This window comes from Panthera pardus, unplaced genomic scaffold (genome assembly GCF_024362965.1).
Source record: "Panthera pardus isolate Hobbes unplaced genomic scaffold, ASM2436296v1 HiC_scaffold_27, whole genome shotgun sequence".
In the NCBI taxonomy this organism is placed as follows: domain Eukaryota; kingdom Metazoa; phylum Chordata; class Mammalia; order Carnivora; family Felidae; genus Panthera; species Panthera pardus.
This window is the reverse complement of record NW_026526843.1, coordinates 55,616,648-55,636,309: the sequence shown is the minus strand read 5'-3', so window position 1 is coordinate 55,636,309 and position 19,662 is coordinate 55,616,648. Positions and strand designations below refer to the sequence as shown.

Below are 19,662 nucleotides of genomic sequence, written 5' to 3'. Positions count from 1 at the left end.
TCTAGTATTGTGTTCCCTGTTCTCCGGGGCCTGGTGTTTCCAGGAGTGTCCTGCCTGTGCTCTATTACTATGTCCTGGCCACTTTGTCCTTTATTTAGGACAGTTGTCTGCAGAGGCTCTATTTGCCTGTTGTGGGCAGTGTTTGGTCCCTGGTCTGAATGTGGCGAGTTTTAACTCGGTGTGCTCTGGTGTACTTGTGAAATGAGACCTATCACCACCACTGCCAGAACTGAGGTCCTGCAAATCTCCCGGGTTGGGAGACATAGTTGGGTAGGGGTTGGGGCTGGTCTTCTGGGGGAGAGGGCCCTCTGCTCTGGGACTGAGGCAAGTATGCCTAGGAGGGGTACTTCCATCAGGTGTGGGGGCATAGCTTGTTATAAGTAAGTTAGGTAGTGAGTGTGGGGGACGTGCTGGTTTCTGCATTTGGCTCTGTGCATGTTGAGGGGCCAGGGTTTGGGGAGTTGGTGTCTGTCAGTTCCTTTGTTTCTGGAGGAGTCTTTCTGTGAATGCTGCCTCCCTTGGGCGGGCTCTGAGATGAGCAAATAACCACTGCACTGTGTGCCCCAGGTATTCTTCAGATTGTTGTTTCCACACTGTATGTCCACAAGCTGTTTGCTTTGCCTTCTTTCCAAGAGCAGCTCCAATGCTTCCAGGCTCTCCTTGAGCCAAGCCCGCTGACCTTTAGGACTCAGGCTTTAAACCACACTGATTGGAAGCACTCCTAAAATTTGGGCCCTCTCACTTTCCAAGACAATTTGCTATGGGGATTCAGTTTCCCTGTGCACTCCTCTGTATGTTTGTCTGTCACTCTTCTCTGAGACTACAACAACCTGCCCACTGTAGTGGTCACCATCTATTTTTCTTCTAAACCTCATCTCCACACTATTTACTTTCTTTAATGTGGTCTTCTCTCTACCTTTAGTTGTGGAGTTTGTTCTTCCAGTCTTCTTGTCGATTTCTGTGGTATTTAGGATTACTTGACAGTTATCTAGTTGTATTCATGGGTTAAGGTAGGCCTAGAATCCTTCTACTCTGCCACCATCTTCTCTGTTTCAGGATGGTTTGCAGTTTTAGACTCTTTCTTTTTTTTCTTTTTAATTTTTTTTAACGTTTATTTATTTTTGAGACAGAGCGAGACAGAGCATGAACAGGGGAGGGGCAGAGAGAGAGAGGGAGACACAGAATCTGAAACAGGCTCCAGGCTCTGAACTGTCAGCACAGAGCCCGACGTGGGGCTCGAACTCACAGACCGTGAGATAATGACCTGAGCCGAAGTCAGACGCTTAACTGACCAAGCCACCCAGGCGCCCCTAGACTCTTTCTGATAATCCACAGATGATCATATTCCCACAAGTATATAATATATCCCGTCAGCTTTCTAAACACCTGTCAATTTCAGAGTATCTTTGTAGAGATGATACACATTACACCTTAACAGTGGCACCGAACCGTCCCTAGTCAATGTTTTTTCTTCACACCTCTGGATTCTGGAACATTTTACCCACTTGTAATGGATAATGTATATGAAAATCATTCAAAGTTCACATGTAGAAGAGCAAGATTTGCCAGTACTATTCATCCTTATTCCTTATCATATATCATTCAGAGTTGATTATACAGAATACTTTTTGGGTTCATCATTTTGACATTTCACATGCAATCTTAAAGGTCCAAGACATGGAATACAGTAGTAATTAGGAGCACAGATTTAAGAATAAGACCTGCATCTGAATCCTAGATCCAACATTTGCTAGTTCTGTTACCTGTGGCAAATTATCAAATATCTCAAGCCTGTCCCTTCATCCATAAATGGGAGATAATAGTGTTTTTCTCACATAGTTGTGAGGATTAAATGAGATGTTGCATGTAAAGCACAAAGCACAATGTCAACCACATGCTAAGGTCTCAATGTGTTAGAAAATATCATTATCATTTGCCTAGAGTAATTAGCCATTTTGCTGATAAACAAGATTATTTCCATTGAGCAAAGTTTGGGAGCACATTATTTATCTAGAGAGCCTAGTCATAGCTACTACTTACCACCGTACAGACTATGTTGGGTATACTATCCAATTATATGTTGTGACTCTGAATATGAGTTCATTTGTTCTCTGTCATCCATATACATTTATAATAAAAATTATGTTATTTTAGGAATAACAAATTAGGAAATTTGGTTACATGGACCTCTGAAATCTGATGAAAGCAGAATGAAATCTCTCTCATTCTCACAAGATTAATGTCCCTCTAAACCAGAGGTTGGCTGACTATGGCCTTTGTGCTAAATCTGGCTCACCATCTATTTTTGTACCTTCCACAAGCCAAGAATAGTTTCTACATGGTTTAAATGGTTGAAAAAAATAAAAACATTGTAAATAAATAAAAAATACATTTTTTGAAAAGAGAACATATGAAATGTAAGTCTTAATGTCTGTAAAGTTTTATTGGAATACAGGTACACTCATTCATTTATATATTGACTGTGGCTGCTTTCATACTACAGTTGCAGAATTGAGCAAAGGAGACCTTACGGTTTACAAAATCAAAATATTTACTCCAGCCCATTGCAGAAAAAGATTGCTGATACTACTTGTAGAAGGATGAGGTGTGCCATAAATACACGACTCATCTCCCCCTCATAATATTTGCCAGATTTTCTATGGGACAAGAGACTAAATAGCTAAGCTCCAAACATCTGAAGGGCAAAACCATATTTCCTAGTCTTTTATAGCAGGGGAGACAGAAACTCATCAGGCTCTCAATCAGCACCTTTGGAGTGCTATACCTGAAGAAAAGAGAGGAACCAGAGGTTGAGTGACTCTTATTAACTGTAACTCAGCTCAGTGTCTGGATTAAGATGATAAGTACCTTACCCTTCCTTAAGAGGAAAAGGGTCACTTCTCTGGTAGAAGATACCATGCTTTCTATGTCCACCATATAAACAAACAAAGTAGGAAGATGTGACTGACAAAAATGACAGCAAACCCACAGGTGATCTAAATATTGAAGTTAGCAGACAAGGACTTTAACTGTGATTAATATGTTAAATAGAAAACAAGAACAAAATAGATGAAAAAATGGAGATTTTCATAGGAATTGGAATCTAAAAAATCAAGCAGATATTCTAGAAGTGAAAAATATAGTACCTGAAGCTAAGGACTCATTGGATGGATTTAAGAGCCAACTGTGTAAAAGAGGACAGAAGTAATGAACTCAGATACAATTCAATAGAATATAGCTAAAGTGAAGCAAAGAGAGAAAAAAGAATGAAAGGAATAGAACAAAGGGTGAGAAAGTAACTTGCAGTGATTAGTATATTTAAGTATTTCAATTACTGATGAGCTGAACGCTGAATATGATCTCAAATTTATACAAAAGAAACAAAAATTGAATTTTTAACAATCTTAATTTCACTCAGGAATTTATTAGTGATCTGTCCCACTTTTTGATACCTAACTGCTTGAAATATAAATGAGATAATATGTGAACTAAATTATCAGTGAATAGATAACACCTAAGGGCTTTTTAAGGCACTAATTTATTTTTATTTTATAACTTTAAATATCTTTACTTTTTCCTATTTGTTGTAATGCCAGCTCTTTTTTTAAAATGTTATCTTATTATTTGAGAAAGAGAGAGTATGAGCAGGAGAGGGGCAGAGAGGGGGGTGAGTAGAGAATCCTGAGCAGGCTCTGCAGGGTGAGCCCACAGAGCCTGATGTGAGACTTGAACCCACAAAACTGTGAGATCATGACCTGAAATCAAGAGTCAGACACTCAACCAACTGAGCCACCCAGGTACCCCACACCAGCTCTTTTTTTTTTAAAGTTTTATTTAAATTCCAGTTAGTTAACATGCAATGTAATAGTAGTTTCAGGTGTAGCGTATAGTAATTTGATACTTCCATATAACACCTGTGCTCATCACAACATGCTACCACCAGCTTTTTAAAAAGTCTTCTAAAAAACTTTATGTATAAAAACAACTTTTTATGAAGGATTAAAAATATGGTAGATTGCAAAGAAAAGGGTTAGGGGATTGAGATTCAAGAAGAGTTTTATGACTGCTAATCCTTTGGGAAGACAGGGAGCCCTTGATCAGCTCAAGGGGTGAAGAAATTTCTAAAGCAAAAGATGTAATCCTTAATTATTCAGAAAAGCAGATGAATCTTTTTTAAAAGGCAGAAAACAAGTGACCTATATTAAGTGGTTCTAAACCAGAGGGATCCATGTTACAATTACTGAAGTTGTTTTTTTTGTTTGTTTTTCCTAAAATTCACTCTAAGACTTATAAATCAGAATCTCCAGAGGTTAGGCAGGTGGATTGTAGGAAAAGCTCCAAAGGCATTTCTCTATGCATATTTCTTGCCTGACATAAGGTATGGATAAATTAAAATTTTGAAACTTTTCAACAGATTTTGAGAGAGAGAGATCCAAATGCAAAGGGACCTTTCAAACTTGGGTGAGCTGAAGCTTTGGCTAGACTGTAGACAAGAATATATTAAGGAAGTAAGTAGAAGTGTTAGAGAACTTAGTCAACTGATGGGCATTGTTAAGCAAATTAGGCACATTCAGACTTATATAAAATAATTATTTGTCATACGCTTACTATATTATGTCTGATAAGAAGAAAACTCTCTTAGTACACTTTTCACTCATACTGAGCAAAGGTGGCGGTTAAAGATACAATGAGAAGGGAGCAGGCAGAACCAGTTTTTTAACATTTTTTGTGTGTTATGGACCCCTTCTCAGAATAATGCTTTCAAATGGATAAAACAAAATATATGGTAATATATGAGCTCCCTTAAAGTTATTTAACAACAGTATCTAACATATATAATAAAAGCCATAGTTCTAAAGTTGTGCTAAGTACAAATATTTCAAGATATTTGCAACTGCAGCATGATATGAAAATATTTATGATTTCTATTAGTGACAGAATCTAAGGTCATGCTAATACTGTTGTGGTTTGTTGCCTTCATTCATTATTGAAGAAAATGTTCATTTTCAGTCGGAGGTTAATGAAAATAAAGACAAATTTACTACATTTAAATTCATAGGTTACATGAACTTTATCCGCAGACCTCCAAAGGGACCCCATGTTAAGAATTTCTATCCAAAAAAAAAAAAAAATTACTATCCTATGGAGAACTGTATTAGTGTATGGATAGTGATTACTTATGATTTTTTTAATATATGTGGTGAAGTTATATATAGATATATCACACTTTATGAAATAGAAAAAGTTTCTTAAGAGATAGGCATAAATGATTGTATGTAAATCTATTTCTCCCCTTTGTTTTTATCACAAAACTATAAATTAAATTCCTCTATGGGAAAAAGATATGTTTCCCAAATGTAACAAAATTATTTTAAAATAAATCATTTTGAAAAACATTTTAAATAAAAACAAGTTTCTGAAAAAAATTAAAATCTTATAAAGTAAATATAAAAATAGTTGTTTCTTGTCTACTTGCCATGCCCAGGTTGTTATATGCAGAACTTTGTATGTATTATTATACTGAATATTAAAAATAATTGTGTGACATTGTTACTACTCTAGCCCCCTTTTTACAGGAGCCACGGTTGTTGTGTTGGAGAGTCAAACTAACCTGGATTCAGTCTTGGCTCCACTTATCAACTAAGTGAGATTAGTCAATTTTCTTGATCTCTCTGAATTAAAATTTCCTTATCTGTAAAACAAGGATAATATAAAAATATCATCTGTCTCATGGTGGTAATATGAGATAATGAAGGAAAATAATGTACTATCTTGTCTGGCACAATATCCGCTTATCAAGATCATTATTGATCCACATATTGCCAACTCCGGTACATTTTCAATCGCCATCTTATGCAGTCCCTCAGTAATTTTTAACACAAAAGATTACTCCCTTCTCGTTGAAAGAATCTCTTCACTTGGCTTGTCGGATACCACTTGCTCTTGAGTCTCTCACTTCACTTGACTGGTTGTTCCTTCTCAGCCTTCTCTCATACATTCTCCTAATTTTATTTAACTCAAAAAATTGGAGTATCCACAGGGCGCATTCATCAAAGGACCTCTTCTCTGATGCTCTAGATGATCTCATAGTCCTGTAATTTGAATGTCGTATATAAATTAGTACTATAAAATTTATAAAGCAGCCAAGGCCTCTCCTGAGCTGTAGAGACTCAGATTTCCAACAGATTACTCAACATTTGTACTCAGATATCTAGTTAGCAATACAAATTTAACACATCCAAAACTTGGCACTTCACTTGCCTTTCCCATGCTTCTCCCACATTTTTCCCTATCTCTGTAAATGTCAACTCCATCCTTCTAGTTTCTCAAGTTAGAGTCTCTCTCACATAGCATGTCCAAACCACTTGGGGAATTCTGTCCATTCCACCTTTAGAAGTTACCCAGAATCCAATCCCTTTTCACCACCTCCACAGCTACTGGTCTGCCCACTTCCACCCTTATTTCCCTATAGTCTCTTCTCCCCACAGACAAGAGTGATCTTTTAAAAAATACAACATCATGTCACTGCTCTGCTCAAAATTGTCCATCTAGCATTAAAATAAAAGAGAAACACTACAGCCCTGTGTGGCTTAGCTTTCTGTTGTTTTCTGATCATATCTTCTATCATTCTCACTGTACCCACAATCACCACATCTTACCTAGTCTGTTCCAGCCATATTGACCATGTTGTGTTTCCTCAGACATGCATCAGGTCCATTATACTTGCAAGGTATTTTCCTCCAATATCTACAGGGCTCACACCCTCACTCACCTCCTTCAGTTCTTTGCTCAGTTATTACCTAACTAGAAGGCCACCGTGTTTAAAATTGCAAATCACTCAAGCACTCTATATGCCCCTCCCTGTTTCATTTTTTGCATAGCACTTACTATCATCTGATATATCTTTTACTTAATTTATTATCTCTCTTGCCCAACTTAAATGTTAGGTCGATGTTGACAGAGATTTTTATTTTATTCATTGCTGCATTCCCAGTACCAACAATAAATCTGTGAAATGAATGACTAATTTTTTTTTTCATTTTACTACTTTATCAGGTGCTACACAGTTTATGCCTGACCCCAAGCTCATGGATCACGGGCAGTCCCATCCAGAAGATATAGATATGTACAGCACTAGAAGCTGAAATAGTCTGCATAGAGAGCTACAAGATGTGTGAAGTTGAAAATAATGATGAAAAAATCATGTAAAGGGTAACTGTGATACATAGAATATAACCTAAACCAAGTTTTTCCCATACATCTTCTAATGTAATGTACAGTTTGACTAATCACATAAGTGATTAAAACACAAACTGAATTCAATTCAAACAATATTAAATGATTGACGAAGAGGCAGAAGTAGAAGTATTGGGATGCATTTAATGATTTTTAGCGGTTTTTAATAGACTAAAAAACACTGATGAGACTAAAGTCTGAGCAAATATGCTTGTGGGCACATAAATATTTATACAGATACACACATATATTTGTTTTACCTTTTTGAAACTAATGTCAGCTAAATTAGAATATTGTGTGGAAGGATGTGTTCCCCACTTTTTCATTTACCAGAGCTGGAATAAAATATTCATATTTTATGACACTTGGACTTGGCTTCGTCTCTTTGTTTTATTAATGTTAACTCCTCTTAAATGTACAAAAACACCTCTATTTAAGAAGACCATATTCTACAAAAGACCCCAGTGCTGCTTACCAATCTTACTGGCTCCTTAGGTGGTTTCCTATTCTGTTCTTCAGGAGAGGTACTACAAACCTTTTATTCTCAAGTCTCCTGTACCCACCAAAGATGACTGTCTCCTATTACATACAGGGAAAAAAATTAGCTATTAGACATGACCATTTTCTTTTTTTTTTTTTTTTTTTTTTAATTTTTTTTTTTTTCAACGTTTATTTATTTTTGGGACAGAGAGAGACAGAGCATGAACGGGGGAGGGACAGAGAGAGAGGGAGACACAGAATCGGAAACAGGCTCCAGGCTCTGAGCCATCAGCCCAGAGCCTGACGCGGGGCTCGAACTCACAGACCGTGAGATCGTGACCTGGCTGAAGTCGGACGTTTAACCGACTGCGCCACCCAGGCGCCCCAGACATGACCATTTTCAACTTCTTCTCCACTACCTTCAAGACTTACCTTTTTTTCAGCCATATACCCCCCTCATTAAGGCTAATATTTATTTGTGTTCCTGATCTCATTCTTTCCCATGTTTTCCAGTACCATATTCCATCCTGTTTAATCTTCAGTCTTTGGTTTTTCTTTTCATTTGTTTCTTTTCCTCAGTCTCTAAATAGCTTCAGATAGTCTTTGTCCAAAAACAACAGTAAAATTAAAAGTTTATTTATTTATTTTGGGAAAGAGAGAGCATGCAGGGTGGGGCAGAGAGGGAGAAAGGGAAAGACAATCCCAAGCAGGTTCCACACTTTTAGCATGGAACTCAGTGAGGCACTCAGACTTAGAAACCATGAGATCATGACATGAGCTGAAATCAAGAATCAGACATCCAACCAACTGAGCCACCCAAGCGCTCCAACAAAAACCTTTCTTTGACCCTGCCTCTACTTCACAAGCTATCTTTCCTTTCTCTTTTCTATGATTTTCATACTTCATAAAAAAATAATTAGTGTCACTTTCTTACTTCTTCACTTTTGATTCCATACTAACTTGTGATCCCTGGCCTCTATACCTATTTGAATTTTCTGGAATTATTGACTCTTGAACACTCCCTCCTTGAAACTCACTCCTCCCTTTTCTGTTATTCCTGCTTATCTTGTCATTCTTTATCCTTCTCTTGCTCTGAATCCCGTAAATGCTGTGGTTCTTCAGGTTGCATTCCTAGTCATCGTTTCTCATTTTATGTGATCTCTCATTTTCATTCAACATACTTCACTGGCTTCAGCCACCATTTATATTTCCTTACCATTTATATTTCCAGCTCCCATATTTCTCTAGAGCCGTAGACCTATTTTCTAGTTATTTATTATTGCATCTACCTTGCATTCCATATATATCCCCAATATGAATATGCTTAAAACTAAATTGTCTCTACATCTCTCTTATTTATATGTTTTTCAAATCCACTCTGCATTCTCTACTCTTCTCTAATCCTTGCTCCCGTTCAAGTTTTCATCATCACCTTCCTGGATTGTTACAATAGCCCTCCATCTGCCCTTCATCAGTCTTGCTTTCTGTCACTTCAGAATGTGTTCTGTTTGCAGGTAGCAGTAAACCAGTTAACAGTAGCTTAAATAAGAGTCTATTTCAAGTATGGAATTAGACAGTACAGGGTTAGTTCAGTAGCTTATTAGTGACATCAAGGACCTAAACATTTTCTCTTTCCACTCTGCTCTTTAGTATGTCAATTTGTCACCTTATATTCATAAAATGGCTGTTGTTTCTCTGGGGAGCACCTACACATTCAAAATAGGAAGAAAAATTAGGATAAATGTACTAGATGATTCTGACCCTCTATTATCAGAAAAGTAAATGCTTTCTTTGAACTCCTCTCAGAATTCTTGTCTATATCTTGACCAAAACTCGTCATGTGGCCACACTTAGCTCAAGGAAAATTGGCAAATCATACTTTTTTTCTGTGGTGAGGAAGGCAAGGAGTAAGGGATATGGAATGGGTGTTGAGTTTCAGTTAACATATAGTGTCTGTTACCCTATTCTTCTAACTCATCAGTCATAATATTATGACATAGTTGTCTTCCTAACAACCATTAGGGTTAGTTGTCTCTAAAATCTTCAGGAACTCATCATTGCCTATACACTCAAATCAAGATCCCTAAGCATGACATACAAGGCCCTTCATTTATGATCCCAGTTCAACTTTAATCCTATCTTCCCTTTCCTCTCTCACCTTACTGCTAATCTATATTTTATCTATAATGCTATATCTATATCGCTTGCTTCTTGAACATGCTTTGTTATTTTAAGTTTTTTCTGCCTATGCTGGTGTTTGCTCTTAGAATTTTTTTTTGTCTCATCTTGTTCCATATTCCAACTTCGTATTCATCCTTCAGACCTTGTTCCAGTGTCACCTTTCTCAATCCTCCAAGGTAGGATTTAAATGCTCTCTATTCTACATACCTTTATAGAAATGGTGTTTATAGCTGTGCCAACCCATCCAATTTATTATAAAACTAAAACTAGTTTAGTATTTTTTCACAGACAAGATACCTTATAGGTAGGAGTGACTTATCATGTAACTTTTATGCCCATGAAATAACTATTACATAGTAAGAAGTCACATGTTTTATGCTGATTGCAACACAGGATGTGAAAGTAATTATAATTCTATCAAAATGCTTATATTCTACTAGAAAGGAAAGAAACGTATGTATATACATATATACAGTGTTATATGTAGTTTTTTCCCTAATATAAATACAACCAAAGAGCTATAAATGCTCAGAGATAAAATGTTGTTCTGAGATGATGTTAAGGAGGCAGTGGTACTTGAACTGCTCAAGGTGGGGAAATAGTTCACTTACAAGTTTTCATAAGTAACCTCCTCAAAATTTAGCTTCAGTATTTTAAATGAATTTTTTGTACCTTAGATCGGTTTATAATCAAATCAATCCATATTTCATCAAATCTAAGACACAGTATTTACCTTTTTTCTTAAAATGATGCAAGTTGATCATTATACTTATCCCAATTTCAGCTGTGTTAAAGATGTGAAAATACAAGCATCTTAAATTTAGTGAGATATGGTAGGTAAAAAATATCCTAATGCTAAGTATAAAGTGATTTTTTAAAAGTGATTCTTGATTTATCTGCTCTTTTGGATCATCAGCTCTGCTACTGGTCATTAGTATATTAGTTTGGATAAAGAAAGGAAAGTTGACTGTATCTGCCAAATCTGTTTCAAAGTAAAAGATCTGCTCAAACCAGAGTTTGATCACTTGCTGTATTGTACAACACTCAAAGCCAAACTGCTGTTGGACTCAGGTGACATTCAACTGTTGGAGCACATGTTGGGACTAGTTGAAATGAGTCATCTTTCACTCTTCTTTTGCCATATCCATGAGTTCTTGTCTGTTAAACCTGAACAGATGCCACCCCTCCTCAGAGGAAAGATCTAAAGCCCCTCGATGAGTGTAGTAGTCAATAGAAGCCTGGTTCCAAATGACAACAAGAAAGTGCATGCAGTTACATTGGCTTCTGATGGCTATCTGTTTAAAAACAAATAGAGGTTTAAAAACAAATAGAGATTATTTTTACTTGAAAGCATAATCTTCATTAACACATTTCTTTAAGATCAATTTGCAAGTTACTGTGTCTGTATAATACCCAAATAATAATACAATAGTTACCCTTGAAATTCTCTAAAGCTATAAAAATAAAAAAGCCTTGTTGAGTTTTAAAAAGTCCAGAAGTAATTTGCGAAGTCTACTCATTGTTTTTTCTATAAATCCTATTCAGTTTTTTTCTTTATTCTACAGAAAAAGTTTCTAAAAGTTTCATATGCATTTCCAAAGGACAAAAGGACCTTGTTTTTATACTATGCTTTTTTTATTAAAGTATAATTAACATACAATATTATATTAGTTTCAGGTGTACCATATAATGAGTCAAGAATTCTATGTTTCTCAGTGCTCATCAAGTGTACTGTTAAATCCTCTTTTATTTCACACATCCTTCCCACCCACCTCCCCTCTGAGAACCACCAGTTTGTTCTCTGTATTTAAGAGTGTTGTTTTCTTTGGCTTTTTTCTTTGTTCATTAGTTTTGTTTCTTAAATTACACATATGAGTGAAGTTATAAAGTATTTCTCTTTCTCTGACTTATTTCACTCAGTTATGTCCTCTAGGTACATTCATGTTGTTGCAAATCATCCTTTGTGGCTCAGTAATATTTCATTGTGTGTTTATGTATATGTATGTGTATATACATACCACACTTTCTTATCCATTCATATGTTGATGGACATATAGGTTGCTTCCATAGGTTGGCTACTGTAAATAATGCTACAGTAGACATAGGGGTGCATATATGTTTTTGAATCAATATTCTCATTTTCCTTGGATACTCAGTAGAGGAATTATGGTATATGGTAATTTCTTTTTTAAATTTTTTGTGTAGCGTTCATTTTATTTTTTATTTTATTTTTCTAATATGAGATTTATTTTTTTGACTTTAATAATCATATTTTATTTTTTATTTTATTATTTTTTTAAATATGAAATTTATTGTCAAATTGGTTTCCATACAACACACAGTGCTCATCCCAACAGGTGCCCTCCTCAATACCCATCACTCACCCTACCCTCCTTCCCATCCCCCATCAACCCTCAGGTTGTTCTCAGTTAAGAGTCTCTTATGTTTTGGCTCCCTCCCTCTCTAACCTCTTTTTTTTTTCCCCTTCCCCTCTCACATGGTCTTCTGGTAAGTTTCTCAGGATCCACATAGGAGTGAAAACATATGGTATCTGTCTTTCTCTGTATGACTTATTTCACTTAGCAGAACACTCTCCAGTTCCATCCATGTTGCTACAAAAGGCCCTATTTCATTTTTTCTCATTGCCACATAGTATTCCATTGTCTATATAAACCACAGTTTCTTTATCCATTCATCAGTTGATGGACATTTAGGCTCTTTCCATAATTTGGCTATTGTTGAAAGTGCTGCTATAAACATTGGGGTACAAGTGCTCCTATGCATCAGCACTCCTGTATCCCTTGGGTAAATTCCTAGCAGTGCTATTGCTGGGTCATAGGGTAGGTCTATTTTTAATTTTCTGAGGAACCTCCACACTGCTTTCCAGAGCGGCTGCACCAATTTGCATTCCCACCAACAGTGCAAGAGGGTTCCCGTTTCTCCACATCCTCTCCAGCATCTATAGTCTCCTGATTTCTTCATTTTGGCCACTCTGACTGGCGTGAGGTGATCTCTGAGTGTGGTTTTGATTTGTATTTCCCTGATAAGGAGCGACGTTGAACATCTTTTCATGTGCCTATTGGCCATCCGGATGTCTTCTGCCCATTTCTTCACTGGGTTATTTGTTTTTCGGGTGTGGAGTTCGGTGAGTTCTTTATAGATTTTGGATACTAGCCCTTTGTCTGATATGTCATTTGCAAATCTCTTCCCATCCAGTTGGTTGCCTTTTAGTTTTGTTGATTGTTTCCTTTGCAGTGCAGAAGCATTTTATCTTCATGAAGTCCCAATAGTTCATTTTTGCTTTTAATTCCCTTGCCTTTGGAGATGTGACAAGTAAGAAATTGCTGCGGCTGGGGTCAGAGAGGTTTTTTCCTGCTTTCTCCTCTAGGGTTTTGATGGTTTCCTGTCTCGCATTCAGGTGTGTCATCCATTTTGAGTTTATTTTTGTGAATGGTGTAAGCAAGTGATGTAGTTTCATTCTTCTGCATGTTGCTGTCTAGTTCTCCCAGCACCATTTGTTAAAGAGACTGTCTTTTTTCCATTGGATATTCTTTCCTGCTTTGTCAAAGATTAGTTGGCCATACTTTTGTGGGTCCAATTCTGGAGTCTCTATTCCATTCCATTGGTCTATGTGTCTGGTTTTTGTGCCAATACCATGCTGTCTTGATGATTATAGCCTTGTAGTAGAGGCTAAAGTCTGGGATTGTGATGCCTCCTGCTTTGGTCTTCTTTTTCAATATTTGTGTATTTGGGGTCTTTTGTGGTTCCATACAAATTTTAAGATCGCTTGTTCTAGCTTTGAGAAGAATGCTGGTGCAATTGTGATTGGGATTGTATTGAATGTGTAGATAGCTTTGGGTAGTATTATCATTTTAACAATATTTATTCCTCCAATCCATGAGCATGGAATGTTTTTCCATTTCTTTGTATCTTCTTCAATTTCCTTCATAAGCTTTCTATAGTTTTCAGCATACAGATCTTTTACATCTTTGGTTAGGTTTATTCGTAGGTATTTTATGATTCTTGGTGCAGTTTTGAATGGGATAAGTTTCTTTATTTGTCTGTTGCTTCATTATTAGTGTATAAGAATACAACTGATATGTGTACATTAATTTTGTATCCTGGAACTATGTTGAATTCATGTATCAGTTCTAGCAGACTTTTGGTGGAGTCTTCTGGGTTTTCCATGTATAATATCATGTCATCTGCAAAAAGTGAAAGCTTGACTTCATCTTTGCCAATTTTGATGCCTTTGATTTCCTTTTGTTTTCTGATTGCGGATGCCAGAACTTCCAACTCTGTGTTAACAGCGGTGAGAGTGGACATCCCTGTCGTGTTCCTGATCTCAGGGGGAAAGCTCTCAGTTTTTCCCCATTGAGGATGGTATTAGCTGTGAGCTTTTCATAAATGGCTTTTATGATGTTTAAGTATGTTCCTTCTATACTGACTTTCTTGAGGATTTTCGTCAAGAAAGGAGTTGAATTTTGTCAAAGGCGTTTTCTGCATCAATTGAGAGGATCATATGATTCTTATCTTTATTAATGCGATGTATCACATTGATTGATTTGCGAATGGTGAACAAGCCCTGCGGCCCAGGAATGAATCCCACTTGTTCAAGGTGAATAATTCTTTTTTTATATGCTGTTGAATTCAATTTGCTAGTATCTTATTGAGAATTTTTGCATCCATATTCATCAGGGATATTGGACTGCAGTTCTCTTTTTTTGCTGGGTCTCTGTCTGGTTTAGGAATCAAAGTAATGCTGGCTTCATAGAATGAATCTGGAAGTTTTCCTTCCCTTTCTATTTTTTGGAACAGCTTGAGAAAGATAGGTATTATCTCTGCTTTAAATGTCTGGTAGAATTCCCCATGGAAGCCATCTGGTCAAGGACTCTTATTTGTTGGTATATTTTTGGTAACTGATTCAATTTCTTTACTCATTATGGGTGTTCAAATTTTCTATTTCTTCCCATTTGAGTTTTGGTAGGTGTGGGTGTCTAGGAAATTGTTCATTTGTTCCAGATTGTCCTGTTTGTTGGCATATTTTTTCATAGTATTCTTTGATAATAGCTTGTGTTTCTGAGGGATTGGTTGTGATAAATCCATTTTCATTCATTATTTTATCTACTTGGGTCCTCTCTCCTTCCTTTTTGAGAAGTCTGGCTAGGGTTTTATCAATTTTGTTTATTTAAAAAAAAAAACAACTCTTGCTTTCATTGATCTGTTCTACTGGGTTTTTTTTTTTTTTGATTCTATATTGTTTATTTCTGCTCTGATTTTTATTATTTCTCTTCTGCTGGGTTTGGGGTGTTTTTGCTGTTCTGCTTCTAGTTCCTTTAGGTGTGCTGTTAGACTTTATATTGGGGATTTTTCTTGTTTCTTGAGATATGCCTGGATTGCAATGTATTTTCCTCTTAGGACTGCCTTTGCTGCATCCCAAATGGTTTGGATTGTTGTGTTTTCATTTTCATTTGTTTCCATATATTTTTTTAATTTCTTCTTTAATTGCCTAGTTGACCCATTCATTCTTAGAATGTATATTCTGCTGCTTTAGGATGAAAAGTTCTAAATATATCTGTCAAACTTATCTGGTCCAGTGTATCATTTAGGGCCCTTGTTTCTTTATGGATTTTCTGCCTAGATGGTCTGTCCATTGTTGTAAGTGGAGTATTCAAGTCCCCTGCAATTACCACATTCTTTCCAATAAGGTTGCTTATGTTTGTGATTAATTGTTTTTATATTTGGTTGCTTCCATATTTGGTACATAAACATTTATAATTGTTAACTCTTCTTGATAGAAAGACCCCATAATTATTATATAATGCCCTTCTTCATCTCTTTTTACAGCCTATAGTTAAAATCTAGTTTGTCTGATATAAGTATGGCTAATACAGCTTTCTTTTGAATTCCAGTAGCATGACAGGTTGGTCTCCACCCCCTCACTTTCAATCTGAAGGTGTTTTCAGATCCAAAATGGGTCTCTTGTAGACAGCAATTAAATGGGTCTTGTTGTTTTTGTTTTTTTTTTTTTTATCCCTTCTGATACCCTATGTTTTGATTGGATGTTTTAGTACACTTAAATTCAGTGTTACTATTGAAAGTTACGGGTGTAAGTGTCATTATGTTATCTGTAGGCTTCACACTTGTAGTGATGTCTCTGGTACTTTGCGCTCCTTGCAACACTCACAGAGTCCTCCTTAGGATCTTTTGTAGGACTGGTTTAGTGGTGATTAACTCCTTCAGTTTTTGTTTGGGAAGACCTTTATCTCTCCTTCTTTTCTGAATGACAGGCTTGCTGGATAAAGGATTCTTGGCTGCATATTTTTCCTATTCATCACATTGAAAATTTCCTACCACTCCTTTCTGTCCTGCCAAGTTTCAGTAGATAGGTCTGCTACTACCATTATGTGTCTACCCTTGTAGGATAAGGCCTGTTGGTCCTTAGCTGCTTTCAGAATTCTCCCTTTATCTTTGTTTTTTCTAGTTTCACTATGATATGTCATGCAGAAGATCGATTCAAGTTATGTCTTGAAGTGAGTTCTCTGTGCCTCCTGGATTTCAATGTCTGTTTCCTTCCTCAGATTGGGGGAAGTTCTCAGCTATTATTTCTTCAAGTACATCTTCAGCCCCCTTCTCTCTCTTCTTCTGGAATTCCTATGATACGGATATTGTTCCATTTGATTTCATCACTTAGTTCTCTAATTCTCCCCTCATGATCCTGGATTTTTTAATCTTTTTCTCAGGTTCCTCTTTTTCCATAATTTAATCTTCTAATCCACCTATCTCCCCTCTGTCTCTTCAATCCGTGCTGTGGCTGCCTCCATTTTATTTTGCATCTCATTTAGAGCATTTTTTTAAATTCATCATGACTATTTTTTAGTTCCTTGATCTCTGCAGTAATAGATTTTCTGCTGTCTTCTATGCCTTTTTCAAGCCCAGCAAATAATCCTATGACTATTATTCTAAATTTTTGTTCAGTTATATTCCTTATATCTGTTTTGATCAATTCTTTAGGTGTCACATTTTCCTGGAATTTCTTTTGAGAAGAATTCTTCCGTTTCATCATTTTGGCTAGTTTTCTGTCCCTTGTGAGTTTTAAAAGCTTTTTATGTGCTCTGCACATGAGAGCACTGCTGTATTAAAAGGCAGGGGCATCACACACTGTCCAGGGCCTGGCCCTCAGGAGGTGTTTTTTTGAGAGTTACTTGCTCTCTGTTGTTGTGACTGGTTATTTTATTTCTCTATTTGTAGTGATGTTTTGGACCCTCTATGAGGTGTGCTTTGATTTGTTTCTTGAAGTATCTCTGAAAAGGAAAACAAACAGACAAATAGGAAACAGAGACACGTAAACACAGAGACAAATAAAACAAATGGACACACACACACACCAGTCCAAAAGCAACACAAAACAAAACAAAAACAAAAACAAGAGACAAAAAACAAAAAAACCACAAACACCAGCTATAAGTAAAGAACAGGGTGGAGGCAGTGCTGATGGAAGAGCACATATAAAGAGAGAAATTATAGGGGCAGGGATTTGTCTTCAGTCCTCCACAAAAATAGCCCATGATGGCTTTAAATTTTATGTCACATGCTCCCCATCCTATATCACTTTAGCCTGCATTAGTATAGCATATTCTCATTTGGTCTCCCTAGCTTCAAGCTTTACCCCTCTAGTCTACCCTTTCCCATGTATCCATATTATTCATTATTTTATTTTATTTTTTAATTTAATTTTGTTTTTTAAATGTTTATTTATTTTTGAGAGAGAGAGAGGGTGGGGGAGAGAGAAGAAAGAGAAAATCCCATGCAGGCTTTGCACTGTGTGGAGCTCAGCATGGGGCTTGAATGCAGGAACCATGAGATCATGACCTCAGTGAAATCAAGAGTCAGACACTCAACCGACCGAGCACCCAGGAACCCCACATTATTTTATTTTTTATTCACACATACAGCATTAGGTACTTGGAATTGTTCTGAACATTATGAACATATTAATTTACTTAATACTCCCAATAATCCTATTATGTCTGTAATATTGTTATCCTCATTTTACAGGTGAAGATCCTGAGAGCACAGAAGAGGTTAAGTAACTTGCCCAACCAAGGTCACACATTTAGTAAGTGGTACACTGAGAGTTAAATTTAGGTAGCCTAGTGCCAAAGTCTATGTTTTTAACCACTATTCTATACTGCTACTCTCAGTATGATGGTGAGACACTCTCCTGCTACTCCAGCCTTACTGATCTTTTCTGTGAATTCCTTCAGCACTTGTAAACTACGCTTCTTTATACTTTATACTTGCTTTTTATGTGATTGCTTTATGCTTACTAATTAAACTACTTAACCAGGGTGTAAAATTCTCTCAAGGAGCTGCAGCTACATTGTATCTGAGTTCTGTAGCCCTCAGAACACCTAGAACAGGGCGAGGTACCTAATAAGTGGCCCAAGACTTAAACCTCAACAGGCTGATATATCCAATGGTAAACTCCCTTTAATGATAAGTTTTACCCTGCTGTTTTGATCAAACCAGTATATACTATTATAGGTAACTTATTCACCATAGTTAAAATGACTCATGAATCAAGTTTCAAAGTTATTTTGAAACATTGGAAAATTGACTCAATGAGTATTTTAATTTATCAATTCAACTTCCCCAAAGTCTGCCATTTTAAAATTCTTTAGTATTTTACAAAATGGAGAGGATAACCTTTTTTTAAAAAAGCTAATTTAATCTTTGTAAGTAACTTACTGATTCAGATTCCTATATAGTTTAGTATGATTTAGTGTGTGATTTAGAGCCAAAAGACTTGAATCCTAATCCCAGCTCTAAGTCGTTACTAGTTATATAATTTTGAGAGGTTGTTTAATCTCTCTCTGAGTCATGCCCCCCCCCCGCCCGACCTTACCCCATCCCTGCTTTCTGATCTATAAATTTGGGATATTATTTGCCTTACCTCAAAGATGATTTTGAGGATCAAAGAAGACAATGCACCTGAAAGTATTTTTTTAATGTTTATTTTTTGAGAGAGAGATAGAGTATGGGAGGGTCAGAGAGAGACAGAGACACAGAATCTTAGACTCCAGGTTCTGAGCTGTCAGCCCAGAGTCTGACATGGGGCTCAAACCCACAGACCATGAGATCATGACCTCAGCCAAAGTCAGACGCTTAACCAACTGAGCCACCCAGGCGCCCCTGAAAATATTTTTTAACCTCTAATTCAGTATACAAATGTAGATTTTGTTATTATTCATAGTATAACGTCTGAGAATGGAGAAATATTAGTTTAGAATTTAGATTAGCCCCTAATCTAAACTGTGTGACTGGGTGAAGGCATTAACCTCTCTGAACCTCATCTTCTCCATTTATAAAATGAACAATGATTTTAATTTCCTCCATATCCTGTTGGAAAATAACAAAAAATCTCATACTAAAAAAATATGAACTGTTACTGAATTTTTTCAACCCAAATGATTACCATGGCATGAAGTAAGTTATTTCATATAATTGCCTTGTATAGGCACTTAGTAGTTATATAATTCTTTTGCCTGAATAAAGTATTTTAATTCCTCCTGCTTTCTATAATTATGAATTATGATAGAGCAAACGCTATATGTATATTATATAGAAAAGAGTATATTACTCTTTTTGCATTATTAAAATAATAAACTGAAAGAAAAACATATTTTAGGGAGCTCTTGAAGTAAATGAAGCAATTTTGCATGAAGAGCAGAATATTTCTTCTGTGCTCAGAATTAAAGCTCC

The 19,662-nt window shown here is 36.3% G+C and overlaps 1 protein-coding gene across 3 annotated transcripts in view; it reads left to right on the top strand.

Moving 5' to 3' along the window:
* APOOL (apolipoprotein O like) overlaps positions 1 to 18,194 on the top strand; it is a 108,960-nt gene extending 90,766 nt beyond the window's left edge. For 2 of the 3 annotated variants that reach the window (XM_019439597.1, XM_019439595.2), the window contains one exon: positions 7,057 to 7,606. In XM_019439597.1, the coding sequence (XP_019295142.1) occupies positions 7,057 to 7,145 (89 nt within the window). In that variant the 3' untranslated portion in view covers positions 7,146 to 7,606. Of the gene's footprint in view, positions 1 to 7,056; positions 7,607 to 17,955 lie in introns of those variants that run through there. The other variant, XM_019439596.2, reaches the window with a different exon arrangement.
* Positions 18,195 to 19,662: the final 1,468 nt, after the last annotated feature.